Raw genomic sequence first — 27,898 nt, 5'->3', positions numbered from 1 at the left:
TCTGCTGGCAATTCTGAAGTCATCCTGCCAGTTCCAGCTTTTGCTGTGATCAGGGATGGTTATGCTGGCAACAGGCTGGTGGTGCAGAAGTTCGTGATCCGCCCTGTCAGCAAACTTCAGGGAAGTCGTTCATTAGCTCTAAAACTTACCACACCTGAACAAATGCCATCAAGGAAATATGAGAAAACCAGTGTAGGGGATTGTGGTAGGCTGGATAATATTCCCCAAAGATGTTCATCTCTTGATCCTGGAACATTATATTGGCAAAAGGGATTTTGCAGATGTGATTAAGGTCGTTTAACCCTGAAATGGGGAAATTGTCCTGGAGTATCTGGTTGGGCCCAGTGTAATCACATGAGTCCTTAAAAGCAGAGAATTTTTCCTTTATGTGGTCAGAGAGTGAGATGACAATGGAAGAAGGGCAGAGAGTTATGTTGCTCATTTTGAAGGAGGAAGGGGCTACAAGCCAAGGAATATGGGTGATCTCTAGTAGCTGAGAATGGTCCTTGGTTGACAGCCTGCCAGTAAATGTATGTGGGCTCAGTCCTACATCTTTAAGGAACTGAATTTTGTTAAGATCCCAATGAGCAACAAAACAGATCTTCCCCTAGAACTTCCATGAAGGAATTAAACCCTGCTGACACCTTAATTTTAGCCCAGTGAGACGCATGTCAGACTTCTGACATACAGAATGTTAAGATAGCAAATGTGTGTTATTTAATCTGCTAAATTTGTGGTAGTTTGTTATGGCAGCAACAGAAAGTTAATACCAGGTTGAAGGGAGTTTTGCTCCTAACATCCTAGAGAATAAAGACACCCCAGAGCAGCTATGGAATGCAACTCAGAAAGCTGGCTAGGTGGGTAGTAGTGTAACTGGCAAGGGCATAGTTGCCTTTAAATTCCTCAGGTCTGGGAAGTATGACCCAGACTTCAAATTTCCCAATCACCCTAGCAAGTACATATTTCCTGAGCAGCTGGTGGACCTGTACAAGCCTATCAAAAAACCTTTGGCCATGATGATTGGGAAACTTTGAGGAAGTTCACTGCTAATATGTCTCCATAATTGGCTCAAAGTCATCTTTTTTCTCACTTTTCACCCTGTATCGAGTGTGGGTAGAGTGGCTTAGTGGAGTTTCTGAGGTGTCAATAGGCAAGATCCCCAATGAGGCTTTTGTTGCTTTTTTGGGTGCAATACATTCAGTAATTGGAGTGGCCTCTCCCCACTCCCCATGGGCAGAACAAAACATAGACTTCTAGGCCCATCTCCAGAGATTCAGATTCAGTAGGTCTGAGATTCAGTAGGTCTTTTTAGAAAAAGATTCCCCAGGTGATTGTGATATAGCTAGTAGACTAGCCAGCACTTGGGACCTCTGGCCTACATACACCATCTGCAATCTATTATGAAACATAAAGCTTGGCTTGTGATAGATGATGTGATTTCAATCAAATTGCTAGAATTGTGAAAGGACAAAAAAATGAGAAAATGAACAAAACCTAGTACCTGCTTTCTAGAGGCTCATTATCTAGTCAAAAGTCATAGGTAGGCATAGGAGTTAAAGAATCTAGGAAAGTATTGTGGGTAAGGTCACGTGTGGGCATGTCCTTTATAGGATGGCTGGATTTCTACCGGTAAAGATGGGGGACAAGGAAAAGACCATATGAATGAGTGAACTCTGAGAGCTTTTTATTTGGAAACTATCAAATGTAAAAATGTTGAAAGACCAGGATAATTGTAGCAACTGTAATGTAGATCAACCTAGGTTTAATAGTTGTTAAAATTTTGCCACATTTGCTCATTTGTTTTATCTTTCTTTATACACCCTTGTTTTCTTGCTAAATCTTTTGAAAGTTGCTAACATCATGTCACTTCACCAGAATATGTAAATGTGAATCCTCCAAAAATAAGAACATTTGTTTACATAGCACATCTTGTTGAAATAGCTGGAAAATAGTGCATTCTCAAATTTCCCCAGCTGTCTCTCAAGATGTAGTCAAGGTTTGCACATTTCATTTGGTTGTTTTATCTCTTAGTTTTAAATGGTCTTCTTACATTTTTTTCTCTCCCCCATGACGTTTTTAATTGAAAAATTTCCTGAGATAAATGTAGACTCATGCATACTTGAGAAATAATACAGAGAAATCCTTTGTACACTTTGCCAGTGTCTCTAAATAACATTTTACAAAACTGTAGTATGATATCATATCCAGAATATTGACATTGATAAAACCCACTGATCTTATTTAAATTTCTCTAGTTTTACTTGTACCACTGTGTGTGTGTGTGTGTGTGTGTGTGTGTGTGTATTAATACAATGTTACCAGTTGGGTAGGTTTGTGTATCTACCACCATAGTCAAGATATCGAACAGTTCCAGGGTGCTTGGTGGCTCAATCAGTTGAGCTTCCGACTTTGGCTCAGGTCATGATCTCATGGTTCGTGAGTTCAAGCTCTGTGCTGAAGCTCAGAGCCAGGAGCCTGCTTCAGATTCTGTGTCTCCCTGTCTCTCTCTGTCCCTCCCCGACTGATGCTCTCTCTCTCTCAAAAATAAATAAACATTAACAAAAAAATTTTTGTAAAAGATACTGAACACTTCCAAAAACCACAGGAGTCTTTCATTGTTGCCCTTTTATAACCACACCTATTTCCCCATCTCTGCACCTCTAACTCCAACCCCTGGCAACCGCTAATCTGTCTTTTATTTATAACATTTTGTCATTTCAAGAGTGTTATAAATGAATCATACAGTATGTAATCTTTTGGGATTAGCTTTTTTCTGCCCAGGAAATTCATCCAAGTTGTGTATTCATCTCTTTTCATTGCTAATTTGTATTCCAAGATAGGTGCTTGTTTAATCATTTACCAATTGAAAAACATGAGTTGATTTCATTTTTTGGCTATTATGAATAAAGCTGCTATGAACATTTGTGTGTGCGTTTTTGTGTGAATATAAGTTTTTGTTTCTCTGGGAAACTGCTCAGGAGTGCAATTGCTAGCTTGTATGGTAGTTACATGTTTAGTTTTTTTAAGAAATTGTCAAACTGTTTTCTAGAGTGGCTGTAACTCAAAGAATCCAAACCATTTTGTTTTGGAATGTCCCACCTATATTTTGCATTTGTTTGATTTTTTCCTAAGAGCATCATTCAATTTGTTCTCTATCTCCTGAATTTCCTGTAGACAGAAGGTTAGGTCTAGAGGTTTGACTAGATTTAGGTTAGATATATATTTTTTAAAGTTTATTTATTTATTTTGAGAGAGAGAGAGAGCGCGCGCGAGCACATGAGCCTGCGAGCAGAGGAGGGCAGAGACAGAGAAAAAGAGAGAATTCCAAGCAGGATCTGCACTGTCAGCACAGAGCTGGACCCAAGGCTCATACTCATGAACCAGGAGATTATGACCTGAGCCAAAACCAAGAGCTGGATGCTTAATCAACTGAGCCACCCCAGAGCCCCAGATTAGATACTTTTTATGTTGCATTATTACATGAACCCTAAAGAAGTCATAGTGTGCTGCTGGGCAGCAAGTCTCATTGGCACAATGATTAAGTACAACACAGCATAGACCCCAAATGACAACAAATGTGTATCAAGAGCTTTGGGTTCTTGTGCCATGAGTCCTGAGGAGTACAAGATGAGAATCAGGTTCCTGCCCCCATTGAACTCTATCTTTTGAAATTAACTAATTCTATTAGTGTGAGCCCACTAGTCGTGATATGCCAAGTTGTAGCTTAGAGACAACAGTTAATTCTGCTTTGAGAATATGTGCATGGGGTTATACGATTTAACTGGAAGCTGGAGTTTGAGCTGGCCCCTGAATAAAACAAAAATAGATCTCAAGTAGAATACCAATAAATAAGGATCCTGAGGTAGCAGAGTGCATTTTGAATGCCCTTGGTTTCCATATTAAGGAATTCGAATCTATGGCCAACAAACAAAGCTCTGAAAATTTCTGTTGCTTGTTTTATTTTTATTTGTTGGTTTTGTTTGTTTTTAAAGGTAAACTGCATTAATATTGAGAAGTGTAAAGGGTGGATGACAGCAGGCTGGGAGATCCATAAGTAAACCATTGCAGTTGTGTATGTGAGGTATCATAAACTAGATGCCATAAAGAGGAACAGTAGGGTTCTAATATTTAGGGTTAAAGCTAAAAAATATGTCTGAAGTTTTAAGCTTTTGTGGCTATGATATTGCTACATTAAATGAGTTTGGAACATACTAGAGGTCTGAGAGGGAAGAAGAATGTTAATTAACATGTGTTATGAGTGTATAGGACAGTAAAGACGTCCAAGTAGACTGTTGGAAACATAACATCTGGAGCTCAGGGGACAGTGTAAGGAAGTGGTTATTGATATTGTAAATCTCCCAGAAGTAACTGGTTTAGGGAAAAGAGGCTTATAATGGTTTGAGGGGCAGATAAGAAAATGAACTATGGTGTTCAATCACACAGCTGAGAAGCCTTGCTGTCCACCAGCATGCTATGCCTCCCTTGTAAGGGAGACCTAAATGGCTTAGGTAAGTGCTTGCAGCTGACCCTCCAGCTCTTGAAGCTCACACTTTCCTAAAGCTTGCTCTATCAGGGCAATGTGCGGTCACAGGGTGTGTACGCATGCGCATGCGCGGGGAGGGGGGGGTGGGGGGGAGGGGTGGCTAGTGGGCTGCGCATGCGCAGTAGCAGGCAGGCGGTTAGCTGCAGAACCACCCGCAGAGCATGGGGGAATAGAGCCGCCCCAAGGGATGGCTAAGGTTTCCAAAGCAGCTGATAACCGCGGCGGGCGGGTCCATTCCCTGTACACAGCCCCTATGCTTCCCAGGAGTCGTCATGTCAACGTGGAAACCATGGACAAAAAAGGGTTGGCGTCTTCTCCGGCTCGTAACTTCCAGGAGCCTAAGACCGGTTATCTGCCCAAGGAAGAGAACAAGGAGGGCACTGGGTACCGGCTGCTGAATGTGAGTGGGGGCCCGGGCCGGGGGAGTCTGTTTTCTACCTGGTAAATTAAGTCCTAGAGGACTGGGGAAGGACTGAGGGCTCAGTGCATGCAGATGGGAGGGAGGGAGACCTGCCCTAAGTTGGAAGGTGTTAATACCGGAGGAAGTGCTTATTTGTGGGAAGTTGACGATTATTTAACGGATCACAGTCTCGTTTTATTAACTATTAAATTAAGACAATTTAGGTAATACTTATGACAATCTCCCTTACTTATAGGGTCGTATGAAGATCTGAGGGAGATGGTGATGCAAAGTGCTTAACACTGCAAAGCACAGAGTGAATAAGTGTCAGCTGCTGTCATCATTGACTTTAGTGATGGTGCCATCACACATCATTGGGATTTCATTTATATGGTCAAAAGGCTAAACTCCAGAAACTTTAGTTACCTTTGTTTTCAATTCTTGAGGTTCTTACAGATGAACCTGTAGGACCAAATCTGCATCATGTCTACAAAGTGAATTATTGGCCTCCTGTTCTTAATTAGAAAGATTAATTTATGTTTGAAATGTGTGAAACTCTTGAGTTTCAAGAAACTCTTGAGTTTCAAATTGGACGCTTAACCAACTGAGCCCCCCCAGGGACTCCCCAAAAAACAAAGTTTCTCACACTAAAGTAACTGGCTCTTTACTCTCTACTAATTGGGAAAATCTGTAATGGCAAAAAGCTACCATGCAGCAGTGTTTTTAATTTACTTATAGGTACAACAGTATACATACATTCAAAAAAGAATAGTGTACCTATATGCAAGGTACACTGTTTACCCAAGTTTGGTTTCCCAAATTATTTGACCATAGAATATTTTAATATTTTGAGAGAACAACAAAAAGAGCTTAGGAAATGAAATGTGCACTTGGATTTAGTTATAATGACCACATAAATGAATTCTTTTCAGACACAGATCTAGAGGAATGAGTAATGAGTTTATGCACTATAGGCATTTATTATATAATACATTTAGAGTAATGCAAGTATATGTTATTAAAATTATTATAATAGCTATAAGATACATAATGTAGACCATTGAACATGGAATGGATGGCGCTCTTTAATAAATGCTGCCTATGTATCAGTACACAGATGGGACATTATATATTTGGGCAACAGGTAGTCTTTCTATGATTTCTTGGCATTTTATGGTACATGATTTCTTGAAAGCAGTTTATCATAGTGGAATCAGAACAGCTCTGTAAATATGTTTAGCATTTTCTGTACAAAATACATTTGTTTTAAACTTGGAAGCAAATATATCTCTTATATATATTTCCACATCCTCTTAGCATACATTTTGGAAAACACTAGTTTGCAGATAATGCTTAGAACACATTTCAATTCATTGTTATTCAAAGTTGAGAACCACGGAGATTGGAAACAGGAAAAGCTGGTGGGTTTAAGGAGGGGGTTGACATGGATCAGATATGCTTTATGGAAAAATTGTTTGTTAGGATTTAAGGAGAGCTTAAAGAATGTAGGCAATGAGTACAGTAAAGTAAAATCTCTGAGAGAATGGAAAAGTATGGTCTCTAGAGCACAGAGAGAGGTATCCTTCTTGGATAGGAAGAAAGGCATCTCTTCCTTCAGACCAGTGTATATTTTATCCTTGGATCACTGGTATCCAAATCTTCTAGGATACTTACTAAAATCTAGATTCTTGGGCCTCCACCTTAGATCTACTGAATCAGAAGGCTGGGGCCCCAGGAATATGCTCAAATTTTAAACTACCCCCATGGTTCATAGTTTGAAAATTACTATAGATAGAGGAAAAAGATAGGCATTGATGTGGAAGTTGTAGATTGAGGGAGTATGCTAGAGAAGAAAGCAAATGAAGCCAGAAGAGTTTCATGAACCAGGTGAAAGAAAAAGGAGGGATAAATGACTGGAGATCTCAGTGAGATGAAAAGAAAGTTTATTGAATATAAATTACTAAAGGAATTGTAAGGATTAACTAGAGAGAGTGCTCCAGTTGAGGGATATTGCAGTTTCTGACTTTGGTAAAAATGTGGATTATGTACACTGCACATTAATGTCAGTTCTTTAAACCTCGTTAATTCCTTTCAGCAGCTCACTGCTGAAAGCAAACTAGATGCTACTTCCTAACTTCTCGTTATTTTACTTTTATTACACCTAGGCTTGTGTGCCAAGTTTTGTATTAGACACAGGGATGCAGTGGTGAACAAGACAAGCAAAGCACCTTTCTTGAAGCTAATTTTCAGTTGGGAGAGAGAGTTACAGATTATGTTGCATTCTAAGGAAATAAAAGGGCACTGCGATATAAAATAACTGTGGTGGGGAAAGATAGTAGTTTGGACAGGGGATCAGAGAATGCCTCTGTAAGTATTGGCTTTTAAGTGAAAACCTGAAGAGACTAGCTACCATTTAAAGAGTTGTTGGAGAGCATAATAAAAGGAGTAAAGAAGCGTGAAGTTTCTGCAGACAGATAGTTTGGAATGGTCACAGAACATAGTGAATGAGAGGGGGAGTGGCGTGAAATGAAGCCATAGCATATCTTTTTTTGTATGTTTAAAGTATCTTAAATTTTTTTGTGTATGAATTTTCTGTTCAAGTTATTTTCCTAAGAGAATTTTGTTCTTTTCCTCCTCCACTTTTCAAAAATTCTTTATTTAAGGATATTAGATCTTCATCTGTGATACGTGTTACAAATATTTTTTTCACAATTTAACAGCTGTATTTTGACTGTTCATGGTACTTTTTGCTATGTAAAAAGGTTCTCAATTTTATGAGGTCAAGCTTATCAATCTTTTATTACATCTAAATTGTGGGTCTTAGTTAAAAACTGTTTACATACACCCTAGTTGTAAAGGAATTTACCTGTTACCTTCTAGTACTTGTATATCATTTTTACATTTAATCCTTGATATTATCATTTTACATTTAAATCCCTGATTTATTTTGGGGCACCTGGGTGGCTCAGTTAGTTGAGCTCCTACTTCAGCTCAGGTCATGATCTCCTGGTTCATGACTTTGAGCCCCGCATAGGGCTCTGTGCTGACAGCTCAGAGCCTGGAGCTTGCTTCAGATCCTGTGTCCTCCCCCGCTCCCCCGCTCCCCCGCTCCCCGGCTCCCCCGCTCCCCCGCTCCCCCGCTCCCGCTCTGTCTCTCTCTAAAAACAAAACAAAACAAAAACACATAAAAAAATCCCTGATTTATTTGGATTGTATGGTGTGAGGTATGGATTTTTTTTCCTCCTCAAAGTAGATGCCCTTAAACCATTTATTAAGAAAAAAAATCCATCTTTGCTGCATTGATTTGAGATGTCACCTTTATACTAAGTGAACATATATATTTGATTTTTTTCTGGACTTTCTGTTCTAGTGGTCTGTTTTTCAGATCATGTACCAGGACCATACTGTTTTATTTTAAATTTTTTTTTTCAACGTTTTTTTATTTATTTTTGGGACAGAGAGAGACAGAGCACGAACGGGGGAGGGGCAGAGAGAGAGAGAGGGAGAGGGAGACACAGAATCGGAAACAGGCTCCAGGCTCCGAGCCATCAGCCCAGAGCCTGACGCGGGGCTCGAACTCACGGACTGTGAGATCGTGACCTGGCTGAAGTCGGACGCTTAACCGACTGCGCCACCCAGGCTCCCCTTATTTTAAAGACTTCTACTATGCCTTAATGTCTGGTAAGGCTGGTTCCCAACTTTGTATTTTTCTTTTTCTAATGATATTCTGAATATTATAACTTTTTAAAAAGCACTTGATTATTAATTGGTTTATCTCAGTAAAGAAGCTTATATTCTTTTATAAGGATTGCATTAAATTGATGAGTTAGGTAAAACTGACATCTTTATGATGTTGACTTGTCCTGTATCATAGGTAAGAGATGCCTTTCCATTCATTCAGATCTACTTATGTATCTTGCAGAAGTGTTTTAAAGGTTTCCTTTTAGGAGTTTTGGACAGTTTTTGTTAAGATTATTCCTAAGGAGGGCCTTTTTCTGCGCTGTATCCCTTATTTATTTTTTACGTATATTAAGGCTATTGATTTCTGTATGTTAATTTCATAACCTACTACCTTATTGAATTTTTTAAACATTTGAGCTAGTGTTGTTATTTTAATTTTAGATACACAATCAGATCATCTTCAAATAGAGATAATTTTACTTTTTTTTTCCAATTCTTTTGCCTTTAGTTGATCTCTCTTATCTAACTGCTTTGTCTCATGCCACCAGTAAGATGTTGAAGAGTGATGTGATAGCAGGCAGCCTTGCTTTGTTCCTGATCTTAGTAAAAGTTCTTCTAGTGTTTCCATACCGAATGAAACACTGGCTTCAAGACTTGCTTAATTCCCATTTTTGAGAATGTTGAATTTCGTCAGAGGCCATTTAAACATGTATGGAAATAATCATACAACTTTACTCCTTAGATCTATGATGTGCTATATTGTATTAATGAATTTCCCAATATCGAACTGCCTTGCATTCCTGGAACTAATACCTCTTGGTTATTGCATATTATTTTCTTAATGTGGTGCTCAATTTGTTTGTTATTATTTGGTATTTTTGATCAATATTTATAAGTGATACTTGTCTATAATTTTATCAGTTTAGGTATGGTGTTATGCTTGCTTCATAGAAATAGAAAGTTTTCCTTATTATTCAATGGTACAATGTGTAGTGCCATGTCATGTCTGTTCTTTGAAGGTTTGATAGAATTCCTTGTAAAAACTCCTGGCCCTGGCACTTTTTTTTGTGGTGGTAGTTCCTTGCTAACTTTCTCTATTTCTTTTATGGAAATTGGTCTATTTAAGCTGTTTATCACTGATAGGGTAAGTTTTGTTAATTTATATTTCCTTAGGAAATTATACATTTCATTTAGATTTTAAATATATTTGGAGGTCTGCAAAGTCATATTGTATGATTTTTATGTCTTGTGTGTTTCAATGGCTATTTCCTTCTTGTTATTTCTTGTGTGGGTTTTTTTTTTTTTTTTTAGTTCAATTGTAATTTTGTTTAAAAAAATTTTTTTTTAAATCTGATATACTTGAACACAATGTTACATTTTTTTAAATATATGAAATTTATTGTCAAATTGGTTTCCATACAACACCCAGTGCTCATCCCAAAAGACGCCCTCTTCAATACCTATCACCTACCCACCTCTCCCTCCCACCCCCCATCAGCCCTCAGTTTGTTCTCAGTTTCTAAGAGTCTCTTATGCTTTGGCTCTCTCCCACTCTAACCTCTCTCTTTTTTTTTCCTTCCCCTCCCCCATGGGTTTCTGTTAAGTTTCTCAGGATCCACATAAGAGTGAAACCATATGGTATCTGTCTTTCTCTGTATGGCTCATTTCACTTAGCATCACACTCTCTAGTTCCATCCACGTTGCTACAAAGGGCCATATTTCATTCTTTCTCATTGCCACATAGTACTCCATTGTGTATATAAACCACAATTTCTTTATCCATTCACCAGTTGATGGACATTTAGGCTCTTGCCATAATGTAGCTGTTGTTGAGAGTGCTACTATAAACATTGGGGTACAAGTGCCCCTATGCATCAGTACTCCTGTATCCCTTGGGTAAATTCCTAGCAGTGCTATTGCTGGGTCATAGGGTAGGTCTATTTTTAATTTTCTGAGGAACCTCCACACTGTTTTCCAGAGTGGCTGCACCAGTTTGCGTTCCCACCAACAGTGCAAGAGGGTTCCCATTTCTCCACATCCTCTCCAGCATCTATAGTCTCCTGATTTGTTCATTTAACCACTCTGACTGGCGTGAGGTGATATCTGAGGGTGGTTTTGATTTGTATCTCCCTGATGAGGAACAAGGTTGAGCATCTTTTCATGTGCCTGTTGGCCATCCGGATGTCTTCTTTAGAGAAGTGTCTATTCATGTTTTCTGCCCATTTCTTCCCTGGATTATTTGTTTTTCGGGTGTGCAGTTTGGTGAGCTCTTTATAGATTTTGGATACTAGCCCTTTGTCCGATATGTCATTTGCAAATATCTTTTCCCATTCCGTTGGTTGCCTTTTAGTTTTGTTGATTGTTTCCTTTGCTGTGCAGAAGCTTTTTATCTTCATAAGGTCCCAGTAGTTCATTTTTGCTTTTAATTCCCTTGTCTTTGGGGATTTGTCAAGTAAGAAATTGCTACGGCTGAGGTCAGAGAGGTCTTTTCCTGCTTTCTCCTCTAAGTTTTGATGGTTTCCTGTCTCACATTCAGGTCCTTTATCCATTTTGAGTTTATTTTTGTGAATGGTGCAAGAAAGTGGTCTAGTTTCAATTCCTCTGCATGTTGCTGTCCAGTTCTCCCAGCACCATTTGTTAAAGAGACTGTCTTTTTTCCATTGGATGTTCTTTCCTGCTTTGTCAAAGATTAGTTGGCCATACTTTTGTGGGTCTAGTTCTGGGGTTTCTATTCTATTCCATTGGTCTATGTGTCTGTTTTTGTGCCAATACCATGCTGTCTTGATGATGACAGCTTTGTGGTAGAGGCTAAAGTCTGGGATTGTGATGCCTCCTGCTTTGGTCTTCTTCTTCAAAATTACTTTGGCTATTCGGGGCCTTTTGTGGTTCCATATGAATTTTAGGATTGCTTGTTCTAGCTTTGAGAAGAATGTTGGTGCAATTTTGATTGAGATGGCATTGAATGTGTAGATAGCTTTGGGTAGTATTGACATTTTGACAATATTTATTCTTCCAACCCATGAGCACGGAATGTTTTTCCATTTCTTTATATCTTCTTCAATTTCCTAAATAAGCTTTCTATAGTTTTCAGCATACAGTTCTTTTACATCTTTGGTTAGATTTATCCCTAGGTATTTTATGCTTCTTGGTGCAATTGTAAATGGGATCAGTTTCTTTATTTGTCTTTCTGTTGCTTCATTATTAGTGTATAAGAAGTCAACTGATTTCTGTACATTGATTTTGCATCCTGCAACTTTGCTAAATTCATGTATCAGTTCTAGCAGACTTTTGGTGGAGTCTATCGGGTTTTCCATGTATAATATCATGTCATCTGCAAAAAGTGAAAGCTTGACTTCATCTTTGCCAAATTTGATGCCTTTGATTTCCTTTTGTTGTCTGATTGCTGATGCTAGAACTTCCAACACCATGTTAAACAACAGCGGTGAGAGTGGGCATCCCTGTCATGTTCCTGATCTCAGGGAAAAAGCTCTCAATGGCTTTTATGATGTTTAAGTATGTTCCTTCTATCCCGACTTTCTCGAGGGTTTTTATTAAGAAAGGATGCTGAATTTTGTCAAATGCCTTTTCTGCATCGATTGACAGGATCATATGGTTCTTATCTTTTCTTTTATTAATGTGATGTATCATGTTGATTGATTTGCGAATGTTATACCAGCCCTGCAGCCCAGGAATGAATCCCACTTGATCATGGTGAATAATTCTTTTTATATGCTGTTGAATTAGATTTGCTCGTATCTTATTGAGAATTTTTGCATCCATATTCATCAGGGACATTGGCCTGTAAGTTCTCTTTTTTTGCTCGGTCTCTATCTGGTTTAGGAATCAAAGTAATACTGGCTTCATAGAATGAGTCTGGAAGTTTTCCTTCCCTTTCTATTTTTTGGGATATCTTGAGAAGGATAGGTATTATCTCTGCTTTAAACGTCTGGTAGAACTCCCCTGGGAAGCCATCTGGTCCTGGACTCTTCTCTGTTGGGAGATTTTTGATAACTGATTGAATTTCTTCACTGGTTATGGGTCTGTTTAAGCTTTCTATTTCCTCCTGATTGAGTTTTGGAAGTGTGTGGGTGTTTAGCAATTTGTCCATTTCTTCCAGGTTGTCCAGTTTGTTGACATATAATTTTTCATAATATTCCCTGATAATTGCTTGTATCTCTGAGGGATTGGTTGTAATAATTCCATTTTCATTCATGATTTTATCCATTTGGGTCATCTCCCTTTTCTTTTTGAGAAGCCTGGCTAGAGGTTTATCAATTTTGTTTATTTTTCAAAAAACCAACTCTTGGTTTCGTTGATCTGCTGTATAGTTTTTTTAAATTTTATATTGTTTATTTCTGCTCTGATCTTTATTTCTCTTCTTCTGCTGGGTTTGGGGTGTCTTTGCTGTTCTGCTTCTATTTCCTTTAGGTGTGCTGTTAGATTTTGTATTTGGGATTTTTCTTGTTTCTTGAGATAGGCCTGGATCACAATGTATTTTCCTCTCAGGACTGCCTTCACTGCATCCCAAAGCATTTGGATTGTTGTATTTTCATTTTCGTTTGTTTCCATGTATTTTTAAATTTCTTCTCTAATTGCCTGGTTGACCCATTCATTCGTTAGTAGGGTGTTCTTTAACCTCCATGCTTTTGGAGGTTTTCCAGACTTTTTCCTGTGGTTGATTTCAAGCTTCATAGCATTGTGGTCCGAAAGTATGCATGGTATGATCTCAATTCTTGTATACTTATGAAGGGCTGTTTTGTGACCCAGTATGTGATCTATCTTGGAGAATGTTCCATGTACACTCGAGAAGAAAGTATATTCTGTTGCTTTGGGATGCAGAGTTCTAAATATATCTGTCAAGTCCATCTGATCCAATGTATCATTCAGGGCCCTTGTTTCTTTATTGACCATGTGTCTAGATGATCTATCCATTGTTATAAGTGGGGTATTAAAGTCCCCTGCAATTACCACATTCTTATCAATAAGGTTGCTTATGTTTGTGAGTAATTGTTTTATATATTTTGGGGCTCCTGTATTCGGCGCATAGACATTTATAATTGTTAGCTCTTCCTGTTGGATAGACCCTGTGATTATTATATAATGCCCTTCTTCATTCTCTTGTTACAGCCTTTAAGTTAACGTCTAGTTTGTCTGATATAAGTGTGGCTACTCCAGCTTTCTTTTGACTTCCAGTAGCATGATAAATAGTTCTCCATCCCCTCACTCTCAATCTGAAGTTGTCCTCAGGTCTAAATTGGGTCTTTTGTAGACAGCAAATATATGGGTCTTGTTTTTTTATCCCTTCTGATACCCTATGTCTTTTGGTTGGCGCATTTAGTCCATTTACATTCAGCGTTATTATTGAAATATATGGGTTTAGAGTCATTGTGATGTCTGTAGTTTTCATGCTTGTAGCGATGTCTCTGGTACTTTGTCTCACAGGATCCCCCTGAGAATCTCTTGTAGGGCTGGTTTCGTGGTGACAAATTCCTTCAGTTTTTGTTTGTTTGGGAAGACCTTTATCTCTGCTTCTATTCTAAGTGACAGACTTGCTGGATAAAGGATTCTTGGCTGCATATTTTTTCTGTTCATCACATTGAAGATCTCCTGCCATTCCTTTCTGGCCTGCCAAGTTCCAGTAGAGAGATAGGTCACGAGTCTTATCAGTCTCCCTTTAAATGTTAGAGCATGTTTATCCCTAGCTGCTTTCAGAATTTTCTCTTTATCCTTGTATTTTTCCAGTTTCACTATGATGTGTCGTGCAGAAGATCGATTCAAGTTACGTCTGAAGGGAGTTCTCTGTGCCTCTTGGCTTTCAATGCCTTTTTTCTTCCCCAGATCAGGGAAGTTCTCAGCTATGATTTCTTCAAGTACACCTTCAGCACCTTTCCCTCTCTCTTCCTCCTCTGGAATACCAAGTATGCGTAGATTATTTCTCTTTAGTGCATCACTTAGTTCTCTAATTTTCTCCTCATACTCCTGGATTTTTTAATCTTTTTCTCACCTTCTTCTTTTTCCATAATTTTATCTTCTAGTTCACCTATTCTCTCCTCTGCCTCTTCAATCCGAGCCGTGGTCATCTCCATTTTATTTTGCAGATCATTAATAGCAGTTTTTAGCTCCTCCTGGCTGTTCCTTAGTCCCTTGATCTCTGTAGCAATAGATTCTCTACTGTTCTCTATACTGTTTTCAAGCCCATCGATTAATTTTATGACTATTATTCTAAATTCACTGTCTGTTATATTGTTTAAATCCTTTTTGATCAGTTCATTACCTGTCGTTATTTCCGAATGTTGTTTTGAGGGGAATTCTTCTGTTTCGTCATTTTGGATAGTCCCTGGAGTGGTGCGGGATGCGGGGCACTTCTCCTGTGCTGTCTTGAATAACTTGCGTTGGTGGGCGGGGCCGCAGTCAGACCTGATGTCTGCCCCCAGCCCACCGCTGGGGCCACAGTCAGACTGGTGTGTGCCTTCTCTTCCTCTCTCCTAGGGGCGGGATTCACTGTGGGGTGGCGTGGCCCGTCTGGGCTACTTGCACACTGCCAGGCTTGTGGTGCTGGGGATCTGGCTTATTAGCTGGGGTGGATCGGCGAGGGGCAGGCTTAGCTTGCTTTTCCTTCGGAGATCCGCTTGGGAGGGGCCCTGCGGCACTGGGAGGAAGTCACCACCATCGCCGGAGGGATGGATCTGCAGAAGCACAGCGTTGGGTGTTTGCCCGGTGCAAGCAAGTTCCCTGACAGGAACTGATTCCCTTTGGGATTTTGGCTGGGGGATGGGCGAGGGAGATGGTGCTGGCCGAGTGCCTTTGTTCACCACCAAGCTGCGCTGTGTCATCCGGGGCTCAACACCTCTTTCTCCCATTGTCCTCCAGCCCTCCCATTCTCCGAAAAGAGCTGTTAACTTATAACCTTCCAGATGTTAAGTCCCGCTTGCTGTCCGAACACACTCTGTCCGGCCCCTCCGCTTTTGCCAGCCAGACTCGAGGGCTCTGCTTTGCCTGAGGGCTGCCTGGCTGCCCCTCTGCCCCGGCTCCCTCCTGCCAGAGCACTGCCTCTCCGCCCTTCCTACCCTCTTCTGTGGGCCTCTCGTCTACACTTGACTCCGGAGAATCCGTTCTGAATTGATTTTCTTGAGGGCTCTCGTGCCTGCTGGGTCTGGATATCTATTTTCTTCCTCAGATTTGGGAAGTCTCAGCTATTATTTCTTCGAATAAATTTCTCTTCCCTCCTTTCCCTCTTCTCCTTCTGTGATCCCTATAATGCAAATGTTGTTACACTTGCTGGTGTCACTGAGTTCCCTTAATCTAGTCTCATTTTTTTATTAATGTTTTTTCTCTCTCCTAATAAGTTTGATTGTTTTTCATTACTCCCATCTTCCAGCTCACTGATCTGTTCCTTTGCTTCTCTAGTCTACAACTTATTCTTTTTTAGTGTATTTTTAATTTCAGTTACTGTGTTCTTCATCTCTGATTCATTCCTTTTTATATTTTCTAACTCTTTCTTGAAGTTCTTACTGAGGTTCTCCACTCTTTTCTCAAGTCCAGTGAATATCTTTATGACCATTACGTTAAATTCTCTATCAGGCATATTAGTTGTCTGTTTCATTTGGCTCTCTTTCTATTATTTAATTTGGGGCATATTCCTCTGTCTCCTAATTTTGTCAGGGTGTCTGTGTCTGTTTCTGTATGTTAGGAAAATCAGCTACTTGTCCTGCTATTCAAATAATGGCCTTATGAAGAAGAGGACCTGTAGTGCCCTATAGTGCATTGTCCCCTGTTCACCAGAATCAGGCACTTCAGGGATATCTCCTCAGTGTACTATGTATTCCGTGTTGTTGTGGTTGAACTCTGTTTGCCTTTGGTCCAGTTATCTGCAATGGCCTTGTTGTTGTGGGCAGGGTTTGGTCCCTGTGCTGTAATGGGCCATTATGGGGTCACCTTGGGTTTGAGTCAGGTCAGACCAGATGCCTGCACTCAGCATGTTTGTTAGAACTGTAATCACAGTGAAAAGCAGGACACTCTCCCTGCATTGTCCCTTGGAAGGCTTTTGTTGGTAGGCAAGACCTAACAGACCAGATGTCTACCTCTAGTTTGTCTGTTGGGGAGTACAGTGACCCTGATCTACTGGGATTTCTCTGTGTGTTGCCCCTGTTGAGGTTTTTGTTGGTGTTTGAGGCCAGCAGTCAGATGATATATCTGCCCCCAGGTTGGGGCCACAGTTGAACTGGTGTGTGTGGTTATCTTCTCTTCTCCTCAGGGCAGGAGTTGTTTTAGAGTGGTGCTGGCTACTGGGCTGCTTAAACAATGCCATACTTTTGGCACCTCCCTGGATGGACTCCCATCTAGTGGAGATGGTTGGATGGAGCAGATCTGTAGGAGAAAGTGGGGGCAGGATGCACTGTCAGCAAGCGTGGTGGAAAGTGTTTGGGCTGCTTTCCACAAGTGTCAGTGCATCTAGACTGGTGAGCAGAGGAAAGAAATGGTGCCAGCCAGCAATTTTGTTCTTACAGATTAGTTTGTTTCTTGACTGTGTTTCTGCCCTTCTACCATCTTGATTTGGCCTCCTCTCTACATTTAACTCTGGAAAACCTGATCTGCCTGTCTTCGGTCATTTTCTGGGTTATTTACATTGATGTGGGTGTTATCTAGGTGTGTGCATGGGACAGGGTGAGCCCGGGGTCCTCCTACTCCATGATCTTCCCCAGCATTTGACATTTTAAGTATTATATTCCGTGACATGGACCTCCTTGGGTTCATCTTGTTTGGAACTCTCTGTGCTTCTTGGACTTGGATGTCTATTTCCATTGCTAGGTTAGGGAAGTTTTCTGTTACTATTTCCTCTAATAATTTTTTACACCTGTCTCTCTCATTCTTCTGGGACTCCTGTAATTCTTGTTTGCTTGATGTTGTCCAAGAGATCTCTTAATCTATCTTCATTTTTATTAAAGTTGTTTTTTCTTTTTGCTGTTCATCTTGCGTGTTTTCCATTACCTTTTTGTCTAGATCACTGATGCTTCTTTTGCATTTTATGATCTATTGTTGATTCCCTCTAGTGTGTTTTTTATTTCAGTTATTGTATTCTTCAACTCTGATTGGTTCTTTTTAATATTTTCTATCTCTATGTTGACAGTCTCACTGAGTTCTTCCCTCTTTGTTCCAACCCAATGAGTGTGTTTACAGTCATTACTTTAAATTCTTTATCAGGCATATTGCTTATCTCTGTTTCATTTATTTATTTTTTCTTAAGTTTTTTCCTGTTCTTTCTTTTGTAACATATTTTTTCTGTATCTCCATTTTGCTTGACTATCTTGTTTATATGGATTAGGCAGAAAGACTACTTTGCCTAAACTTGAAGGAGTAGTTTTGTATATGGTGTCCCCTATGTTGACTGTGTGTGCTTGGTGATGGTTGCTGGCTGGCTGGAGGTATGGCAATATATGCTACTTACTGTTTGGAACTGTGGCTTTTTACAAAAAGAAGGAAAAAATAAAAGAAATAAAAGAAAAAACCCAAAAAGAACAAAAATAAAAATAAGACTAATTTTAAAAATTTAAAAATTTTAAAAAATAATAATTTAAATAAAATTTATATATGTAGCTTATTTTCTGTGCCCCAGCTCCATAGAGGCTGGTGTGGTCTTATAGACTCTGGGTTCACTGAGGTCTTGAGCTCATTGTGAGCCAGACCCTGTTCTGGTCTGGGCTTTTTTTTTTTTTTTTTTTTTAATTCAAGTGAGTTAACATACAGTGTAGTCTTTGCTTCAAGGGTAGAACCCAGTGATTCATCTCTTACATAGGACACCCAGTGCTCATCCTGAAAAGTGCCCTTAATAATGTGGGCATTACCTACAATAATGAGTGCCATCACTCATTTAACCCATCCCCTCACCCACCTCTCCTCCTTGGGCAACCTCAGTTGTATTTAAGAGTCTCTTATGGTTTGCCCCCTCTCTTTATCTTATTTTTTCTTCCCTTCCCCTATGTTCATCTGTTGAGTTTCTCAAATTCCAGATTTGAATGTGGAATCATATGATATCTGTCTTTCTCTGACTCACTTATTTCATTTAGCATAATACCCTTTAGTTCCATCCACGTTGTTGCAAAAGGCAAGATTTCATTATTTTTCATTGCCAAGTAGTATTCCATTGTATTTATATACCTCATCTTCTTTACCCATTCATCAGTTGACGGACATTTGGGTTCTTTCCATAATTTGGCTGTTGTTGATAGCATTGCTATAAACATTGGGGTGCATGTGCCCCTTTGAATCAACATTTTTGTATCATTTGGATAAATATCTAGTAGTGCAATTGCTAGGTTATAGGGTAATTCTATTTTTAATTTTTTGAGGAACATCCACACTGTTTTCCAGAGTGGCTGTGCCAGTTTGCATTCCCACCAACAGTGCAAAAGTGTTCCCCTTTCTCCATATCCTCACCAACATCTATGGAAACTCCTGAGTTGCTAATTTTAGCCACTCTGACAGGTGTAAGGTGGATCTCATTGTGGTTTTGATTTGTATTTCCCTGATGGTGAGTGATGTTGAGCATCTTTTCATGTGTCTGTTTGCCATCTGGATGTCTTCTTTGGAAAAATGTCTATTCATGTCTTCTGCCCATTTCTTCACTGGATTATTTGTTTTTTGGGTGTTGAGTTTGGTAAGTTCTTTATAGATTTTGGATACTAGCATTTTATTCCATATGTCATTTGCAAGTATCTTATCCCATTCCATCAGTTGCCTTTTAGTTTGGTTGATTGTTTCCTTTGCTGCTTAGAAGCTTTTTATCTTGATAAGGTCCCAATAGTTCATTTTTGCTTTTATTTCTCTTGCCTCCAGAGACATGTCAAGTAAGAAGTTGCTGCAGCCAAGGTCAAAGTTATCACTGCCTGTTTTCTCCTGTAGGATTTTGATAGTTTCCTGTCTCACATTAAGGTCTTTGATCCATGTTTAATTTATTTGGGCATATGTTGCAAGAAAGTGGTCTAGTTTCATTCTTCATGTCACTGTCCAGTTCTCCCAGCACCATTTGCTGAAGCGACTATCTTTTTTCCATTGGGTACTCTTTCTTGATTTGTTGAAGATTAATTGGCCATATATTTGTGGGTCCATTTCTGGATTCTGTATACCATTGATTTATGTGTCTGTTTTTGTGCCAGTACCATACTGTCTTAATGATTACAGCTTTGTAATACAGCTTAAAGTCTGGGGTTGTGATGCCTCAAGGTTTGCTTTTCTTTTTCAACATTATTTTGACTATTTGGGATCTTGTGTTTCCATAAAAATTTTAGAATTGTTCTAGCTCTGTGAAGAATGCTGGTGTTATTTTATAGGGATTGCATTGAATGTGTAGATTGCTTTGGGTAGCAGAGATATTTTAACAATACTTGTTCTTCCAAACTATGTGCACGGAATGTTTTTTCCTTTGTGTTTTCAATTTCTTTCATAAGCTTTTTATAGTTTTCAGCATACAGATCTTTTACCTCTTTGCTTAGGTTTATTCCTAAGTATCTAATGTTCTTTTTTTAAATTTTTTTTAATGTTTATTTATTTTTGAGACAGAGCGAGACAGAGCATGAGCAGGGAAGGGGCAGAGAGAGAGGGAGACACAGGATGTGAAGCAGGCTCCAGGCTCTGAGCTGTCAGCACAGAGCCCGATGCGGGGCTCGAACTCACGAACTGTGAGGTCATGACCTGAGCCGAAGTCGGACGCTTAACCGACTGAGCCACCCAGGCGCCCCGGTATCTAATGGTTTTTGATGCAATTGTAAATGGGATCAGTTTCTTGATATCTCTTTTTGCCCCTTCATTATTGGTGTATAGAAATGCAACCTATTTCTGTACATTGATATTATATGCTGCGACTTTGTTGAATTCCTGTATCAACTCTAGCAGTTTTTGGTGGAGTCTTGTGGGTTTTCCATAGAGTATCATGTCATCTGCAAAGAGTGAAAGCTTGACTTCTTCCTTGCCAGTTTGGATGCCTTTTATTTCTTTTTATTGTCTGATTGCTTAGGCTAGGACATCCAGTACTTTGTTGAACAGCAGTGGTGAGATTGGATGCCCTTGTGTGCTCCTGATCTCAGGGGGAAAGCTCTCAGTTTTTAGCTATAGGCCTTTCGTATATGTTCCTTCTATTCCTACTTTCTTGAGGGTTTTTATCAAAAAACAATGCTGTATTTTGTTAAATGCTTTTCCTGCATCTGTTGAAAGGATTATATGGTTCTTATCCTTTCTTTTAGTAATGTGGTATATCACATTGATTTGTGAGTATTGAACCAGTCCTGCAGCCCAGGAATAAATCCCACTTGATCATGGTAAATAATTCTTTTAATGTACTGTTGAATTTGAATTGCTAGTATCTTGTTGAGAATTTTTGCCTCCAGTTTCATCAGGGATATTGGCCTGTAGTTCTCCTTTTTAGTGGGGTATTTGTCTGGTTTTGGAATCAAGGTAATGCTGGCTTCACAGAATGAGATTGGAAGCTTTTCTTACATTTCTATTTTTTGGAACAGTTTGAGGAGAATAGATATTAACTCTGCTTTAAATGTCTGATAGAATTCAACTGATGAATGGATAAAGAAATTGTGGTTTATATACACAATGGAGTACTACGTGGTAATGAGAAAGAATGAAATATGGCCCTTTGTAGCAATGTGGATGGAACTGGAGAGTGTTATGCTGAGTGAAATAAGCCATACAGAGAAAGACAGATACCATATGTTTTCACTCTTATGTGGATCCTGAGAAACTTAACAGGAACCCATTGGAGAGGGGAAGGAAAAAAAATAAAAAGAGAGGTTAGAGTGGGAGAGAGCCAAAGCATAAGAGACTCTTAAAAACTGAGAACAAACTGAGGGCTGATGGGGGGTGGGAGGGAGGGGTCGGTGGGTGATGGGTATTGAAGAGGGCATCTTTTGGGATGAGCACTGGGTGTTGTATGGAAACCAATTTGACAATAAATTTCATATATTTAAAAAGAGAAAAAGAATTCCCCTGGGAAGCTATCGGGCCCAGGACTCTTATTGGGAGATTTTTGATAAACTAATTCAATTTCTTGTTCAAATTATTTATTTCTTCCTGTTTGAGTTTTGGTAGTGTGTGAGTGTCTAAGAATTTGTCCATTTCTTCCAGATCATCCAGTTTGTTGGTATATAATTTTTAATAGTATTCTATAATAATTGTTTATATTTCTGTGGTGTTGGTTGTGATCTCTCCTCTTTCATTCATGATTTTACCTATTTGGGTCCTCTTTCTTTTTGAGAAGTATGGCTAGGGTTTTATCAAATGTTGATAGGATCATATGGTTCTTATCCTCTCTTTTATTAATGTGGTGTATCACATTGATTTGTGAATAATGAACCAGTCCTGCATCCCAGGAATATTGTTTTTTTTCTTTCAAAAACCAGCTCTTAGTTTCACTGGTCTGTTCTTTTTTTTTCTTCTTTTGGATTTTATTTCATTTATTTCTGCTCTTATCTTTATTATATCCCTTCTTCTCCTGGCTTTGGCTTTATTTGCTGCTCCTTTTCTAGCTCCTTTAAAACAAGATCCATCTATATGTTGCTTATAAGAGACTAATTTTAGACCTGAGGACACCTGAAGATTGAAAGTGAGGGGATGCAAAACCACCTATCATGCTAATGGACATTAGAAGAAAGCCCGAGGAACCATGCTTATATCAGACAAGCTAGATTTTAAAACAAAGACTATAAGAGATGAAGAAGATCACTGTATCAGAATTAAGGGGTCTATCCATGAAGAAGAGCTAACAATTGTAAATATTTATGTCCCCTGAAAGAACCTAAATATATAAATCAATTAATCACAAACATAAGCAAACTTATTGATAATACCATAATTGTGGGAGATTTTAATACTCCACTTACAACAATGGACAGATCATCTAAGCAGAAAATCAATAAGCAAACAATGGCTCTGAATGACACATTGGACCAGATTGACTTAACAGATATATTCAGAACATTTTAACCTAAAGCAGCAGAATACACATTCTTCTCGAGTGCGCATAGAACAGGCTCCAGAATAGATCATATGTTGGGTCATACCCCTCAACAGGTACAAAAATATTGAGATCATAACCATGCATATTTTCGGATTGCAATGGTATGAAACTTGAAATCAACCACAAGAAAAAATTTGGAAGGCCCTCAAATACGTGGAGGTTAAAGAACATCCTACTAAAGAATGAATGGGTTAACCAGGAAATTAAAGAAGAAATTTAAAAATACATGGAGGCAAATGAAAAGGAAAACATGGCAGTCCAATCCTCTTGAGATGCAGCAAAGGCAGTCCTAAGAGGAAAATACATTGCAATTAAGGCCTATCTCAAGAAGCAAGAAAGGTCCCAAATATACAACCTACCTAATTTTCTATCCATCTGGGATTTTAAGGGGGAGAGGAAGAGATCATCCCCACAGCCCCTTGGTCCTTTTCAACCATAGCTTCCCCCACCCCCCCTCCGCCACCATGCCCCAGTACAATCAGGGCTCAGGTGGGCTTTCAGATCCTTGCCTTGCTGAGGTCACAAGCTCACTGTGACAAGTGGGAATGCCAGTTATGGCATCAGGATCCACTGGTTATGGTGTCCAGACCCTTCTTTGTTGTGGGCTTTTAAGGTGGAGGGGGAGAGAGCTCCTTGGCTCTTTTAAATCCTGTTTTGTTTTTGTTTTGTTTTGTTTTGTTTTGTTTTGTTTTGTTTTGTTTTGTTTTGTTTTGCTGTGCCCCAGTACAATTGGGGCTAGAGTGGTCTTGTGGACCAAGGGCTTGCTGAGATCACAAGTTTGCTGTGACAACTAGACCTACCCATTATCATGTCTGGACACTGCTGTGGTCTAGGCTTTGTTGTCTTTTATATACTAGTTGCTCTTTTAAACTGCAGCTTTTTTTCTGTGCCTAAGAACAGGAATCTGTCCCAGGTTCCTCAGTATTATCCCTTCCTACTGCCATTTGCAGTATCCTGGGGTTTGGACTTCCCCTTTGTTACCGTGGCTCTGTTTCTCTTGCTGTTTTCCTGCTCTTCTCTCTGTCTTTGGTTTTCAGAAGCTGTTCAGTCAGCCCTCAGATTTTCTTCAAGAGGAATTGTTCTATTAATAGGTGTAATTTTGTGTGTTCTGTGGAGGAAGTGAGTTTTTCAAGGTTTTCTTCCTATAGGTCACCATCATGGACCAGAACCTCTTAATTGTGTTTTATCCTCTTTTCTTGATTAAGTTAGTGGTTGGTTTATTTTTTGACTCTAGATTACTTTGAGAATGGATATATTAACAGTATTGAATCTTTCCATCCATGAATATGAAATATTTATCATGAATTTAGATCTTCTTTAATTTCATTCAGAAATGTTTTGCAGTTTTTAGTGTACAAGTCTTAATATTTCTTCTGTTTATTGTTTCTTCTGTTAATATTACTACATTCCTTCTATTAAATTTATTCCTAAGTATTTTTTATTTTGATGCTATTTCATATATAATTATTTTCATTACTGTTATACAGAAATGCAAAAGATTTTTAAAAAATTTTTACGTTTTTATATTTTTATAAAAAACAGGGCTCAATTCCACACCCCTGGGATCATGACCTGAGTTGAAATCAAGAGTCAGATGCCCAACCTACTGAGCCAGTCAGACACTCTACAAAAGATATTTTTGTATTTTGTTCTTGTATCCTGATACTCCATTGAGCTTGTTTATTAGTTTTAGTGTACAGGATTTTAATGCCTGCACATAAAGACTAGTTTTACCACTTTCTTTTAAATGTGGATACTTATTATTTCGTTTTCTTGTTGGACTGCATTGGATATAACCTACAGTCCAATGTTGATTAAAAGTAGTGAGAGTGAACATTTGCCTTACCAATCTTAGGGGGAAAGCACTTAGTCTTTCACCATCGAAGTGTGTTGTTAGGTAAGTTCCTTTCTATTCCTAGTTTGTTCAGAGTTTTTATTAAGAATGCATTTTAGGGGCGCCTGGGTGGCTTAGTCGGTTGAGTACCCAAATTGATTTTTACTCAGGTCATGATCCCAGGGTCTTGGGATCGAGCCCCGCATCAGGCTCTGTGTTGAGCGTGCAGCCTGCTTAAGATTCTCCCAACCTCTGCCCCTCTCCCCAGCTTTCTCTCTCTCAAAAAACAAAAATCCATTTTAGATTTTGTCAAATACATTTTCTGCATCTTTTGAAATGATCGTGTGATTTTTCTTGATTGGACTATTTATTAATATGGCTTATTACATTAATTGATTTTCAGATGGGAAAATCCCACTCTGTCATAGCACATCGTCCTTTTTTGTCTGTTGCTGGATATGGTTTCCTCATATTTTGTTGAGGATTTTTGCCTCTGTATTCATGAGGAATGGTAATCTGTTGTTTTCTCATCTTGTGATGTCTGTCTGTCTTTGGTATGAACATAAAACTGACCTCATAGAATATCTTGGGAAGTTTCCTTCCTCTACCTCCTCCTCCCACTTTTTTTTTTCCTGAAAGAGTTTGTGAAAGATCGTTATAATTTCTTCTTTTAAGTATTTGGTAGAATTCACCAGTGAAACAATATGGGCCTGGGTTTTTCTTTTTAGGAAGAGTTTTAATTACAAATTCAATTTCTTGTTATAGGTATTTTCAGTTATTCTTTCTTCTTCTTGGATCAGTTTTGGTAATTTGTGTCTTTCTAGGAATTTTTCCATTTCATCTAAATTGTGTAATTTGTTAGTATAAAATTATTTATGGTTGTAATAGTTTATATTGCCTTATATGGCAATGAACTTTGCAGATGCAATGATTAGGATTTTGAGATGGAGAGATTATCTTGGATTGAGTTGGGCCGTAAATGTAATTTGTAATCACATATGTAATCACAAATGTAATCACAAATGTCTTTGTAAGAAAGAAGTAGAGGTATGCTGTTGAAGACATATCTAGTAGCGGAATTTCTGGATCATAATTATATATATACTCAACTTCAGCACATAATACCAAACAGATTTTCAAAGAAGATAGACCAATTTATATTCTGTATAAGAATTCTAGTTACTCCACATCCTTGCCACCTGATATTGTCAGTCTCTTTATTTTTAACCATCCAAGAAATGTGTTAATGGTATCTCTTTGTGGTGTTAACTTTTTTCCCCTGATGACTAATGAGGGTGAGTTCCCTTCCAAATGTTTATTAGCCATCATATAAAGTCTTTTGTGAAATACTTATTTTTCTCTTGGATTGTTTGCCTTTTTCTTAACTAATTTCTATAAGTTTGTATATATATTCTAGTTACAGGCTCTTTGTCAGTTATACTATACATGTTGCAAATATTTTCTCCCAAATATCTTATGTATGACATCTTTTGATAAGCAAAAGTTATTAAATTTAGTGTAGTTTAATGTATCAAACTTTTTTCTTTATGGTTATTGCTCTTTGCATTGTTTTGAAGAGCTTCTTCCTCAGCTGCATGAAAATATTCTCTTGTATTATCTTGTAATTGTTTTTCCTTTGACATTGAGATCAACAGTTCACCTGTAACTGATTTTTTTGTGTGTGGTGTGAGATACAAGTCAGGTTTTCTTTTCTTTTCTCTCTCTCTCTCACCTCCTTCCTTTTATTCTTGTATTCTTTCTTTCTGTATTTTTTTCATGGTGATTAATACTTGACCTACCTTAGATTGTTTTTTCTCCCCTATTCTGCAGTACCAACTTTGTCACAAATGAAATACCCATGTGTGGGTCTGTTTCTAGACTCTAATCAGTTTCTTTGGTGCATTTATCTATATTTTTGCTAATGCCTTCAGACATTAAGAAATAATGTCCTTAATTCTTTAATTTTTAAATACTTAATTTTGTTTTTCTTCAAGATAGTTTTGGCTATTCTTGGTCTTTCCATTTCCATTTTAGTTTTTGGGAAAGTTCATCAATTTCTTTAGGAAAACTTATTAGGACTTTGATTTTGGTTGCATTGAAACTATAGTTCAGTTTGAAGAGATGAATTATTTTGAGTTGACTCTTGAACAGTATGGGGGTCAGGGATACTGATCCTCATGCAGTTGAAAAATCCATGTATAACTTTTGATTCCCCCAAAATTTACTACTAATGTCTACTGTTGACTGGAAGCTTTACTGATAATATAAACAGTTGATTAACACATATTTTGCATGCTAATAGGTATTGTGTACTATATTCTTACAATAAAATAAGCTAGAGAAAGGAAAATGTCAAGAAAAATCGTAAGAAAATGAAAATATAGTATTGTATATTGAATATTGTATATTCATATATACGTATTCATTCATATAGAATGAATATACATTCATGTGTATATGAATGAATATTCATTCATATATACATTCATATAGTATTGTATATTGAATATTGTATATTGAATATTCAATTGTATATTGAAAAAAATCATGTATAAATGAACCCATGCAGTTCAAATTTATGTTGTTTGATGACCAACTGTATATATATATTGTGATGCAATATTTACATAGAACATATAAATATATAAGTAATACATAAGCATAACAGTATTTATATGTTTATATGTAAATATGTATATTATTGTACGTAAGTATATGTATCTCAGTATAATATACCTATGTATGTTATACAAATACAATATAATAAAGTAATAAAACTATGTCTTGCTTCTTTATGCTTTTACACTTACTTATTCTGTCTAGGCTTCTCTCCTTGTAGTTCTTAACTATTTTCCTCTTGCGACCCACTTGACATATCATCACTTCTTTCCCTAACACTCTTTCTCCCCACTCCCCTTGTTTGCCAGGTGTTTATGAGATACTTCTTCTTCTTCTTCTTCTTTTTTTAAGTAGGCTTTATTTAAGAAGGTTCCCAGCACAGAACCCAATGTGGGACTTGAACTCATGACCCTGAGATCAAGACCTGAGCTGAGGTCAAGAGTCGGACACTTAACTGACTGAGCCACCCAGGTACCCTGATATACTTCTTAGGTGGTACCCTGATATACTTCTTAGGCATCCTGTATGGGGCTTGGTACTGGAATCTTACCTCTTGCTCCTCTTCTGCTCCAGGGTTGTGGCCATTAGTATTTGCTAAAAAGTGGACAATCAAATGAAGAACTAAGTATCAGCTTTATCAAAGGCTTTCTCTAATGAGTCTAAATGGGAAACTTAATGGGACTCCTACCTCCATCTCAAATTGAAGGCAGCATGTATGAAATGGAGAAGGTGAACCTGTTTCATTCTTAGCAGACTGTGCCTAGTTGAAATATGCATAGAAACTGGCAGCTTAAAGCCCCC

At 38.3% G+C, this 27,898-nt stretch overlaps 1 protein-coding gene across 6 annotated transcripts in view; it reads left to right on the top strand.

Moving 5' to 3' along the window:
* The first annotated feature begins 4,649 nt into the window (after window positions 1-4,649).
* Window positions 4,650-27,898, top strand: part of C2CD6 (C2 calcium dependent domain containing 6) — a 147,836-nt gene continuing 124,587 nt past the window's right edge. For all 6 annotated transcript variants that reach the window (XM_042995068.1, XM_042995067.1, XM_042995070.1 and 3 more), the window contains exon 1: window positions 4,650-4,943. In XM_042995068.1, the coding sequence (XP_042851002.1) occupies window positions 4,731-4,943 (213 nt within the window). In that variant the 5' untranslated portion in view covers window positions 4,650-4,730. The remainder of the gene's footprint in view (window positions 4,944-27,898) is intronic.

This window comes from Panthera tigris, chromosome C1, assembly GCF_018350195.1.
Source record: "Panthera tigris isolate Pti1 chromosome C1, P.tigris_Pti1_mat1.1, whole genome shotgun sequence".
Taxonomy (NCBI): domain Eukaryota; kingdom Metazoa; phylum Chordata; class Mammalia; order Carnivora; family Felidae; genus Panthera; species Panthera tigris.
This window is presented reverse-complemented; position numbering and strand designations above follow the sequence as displayed.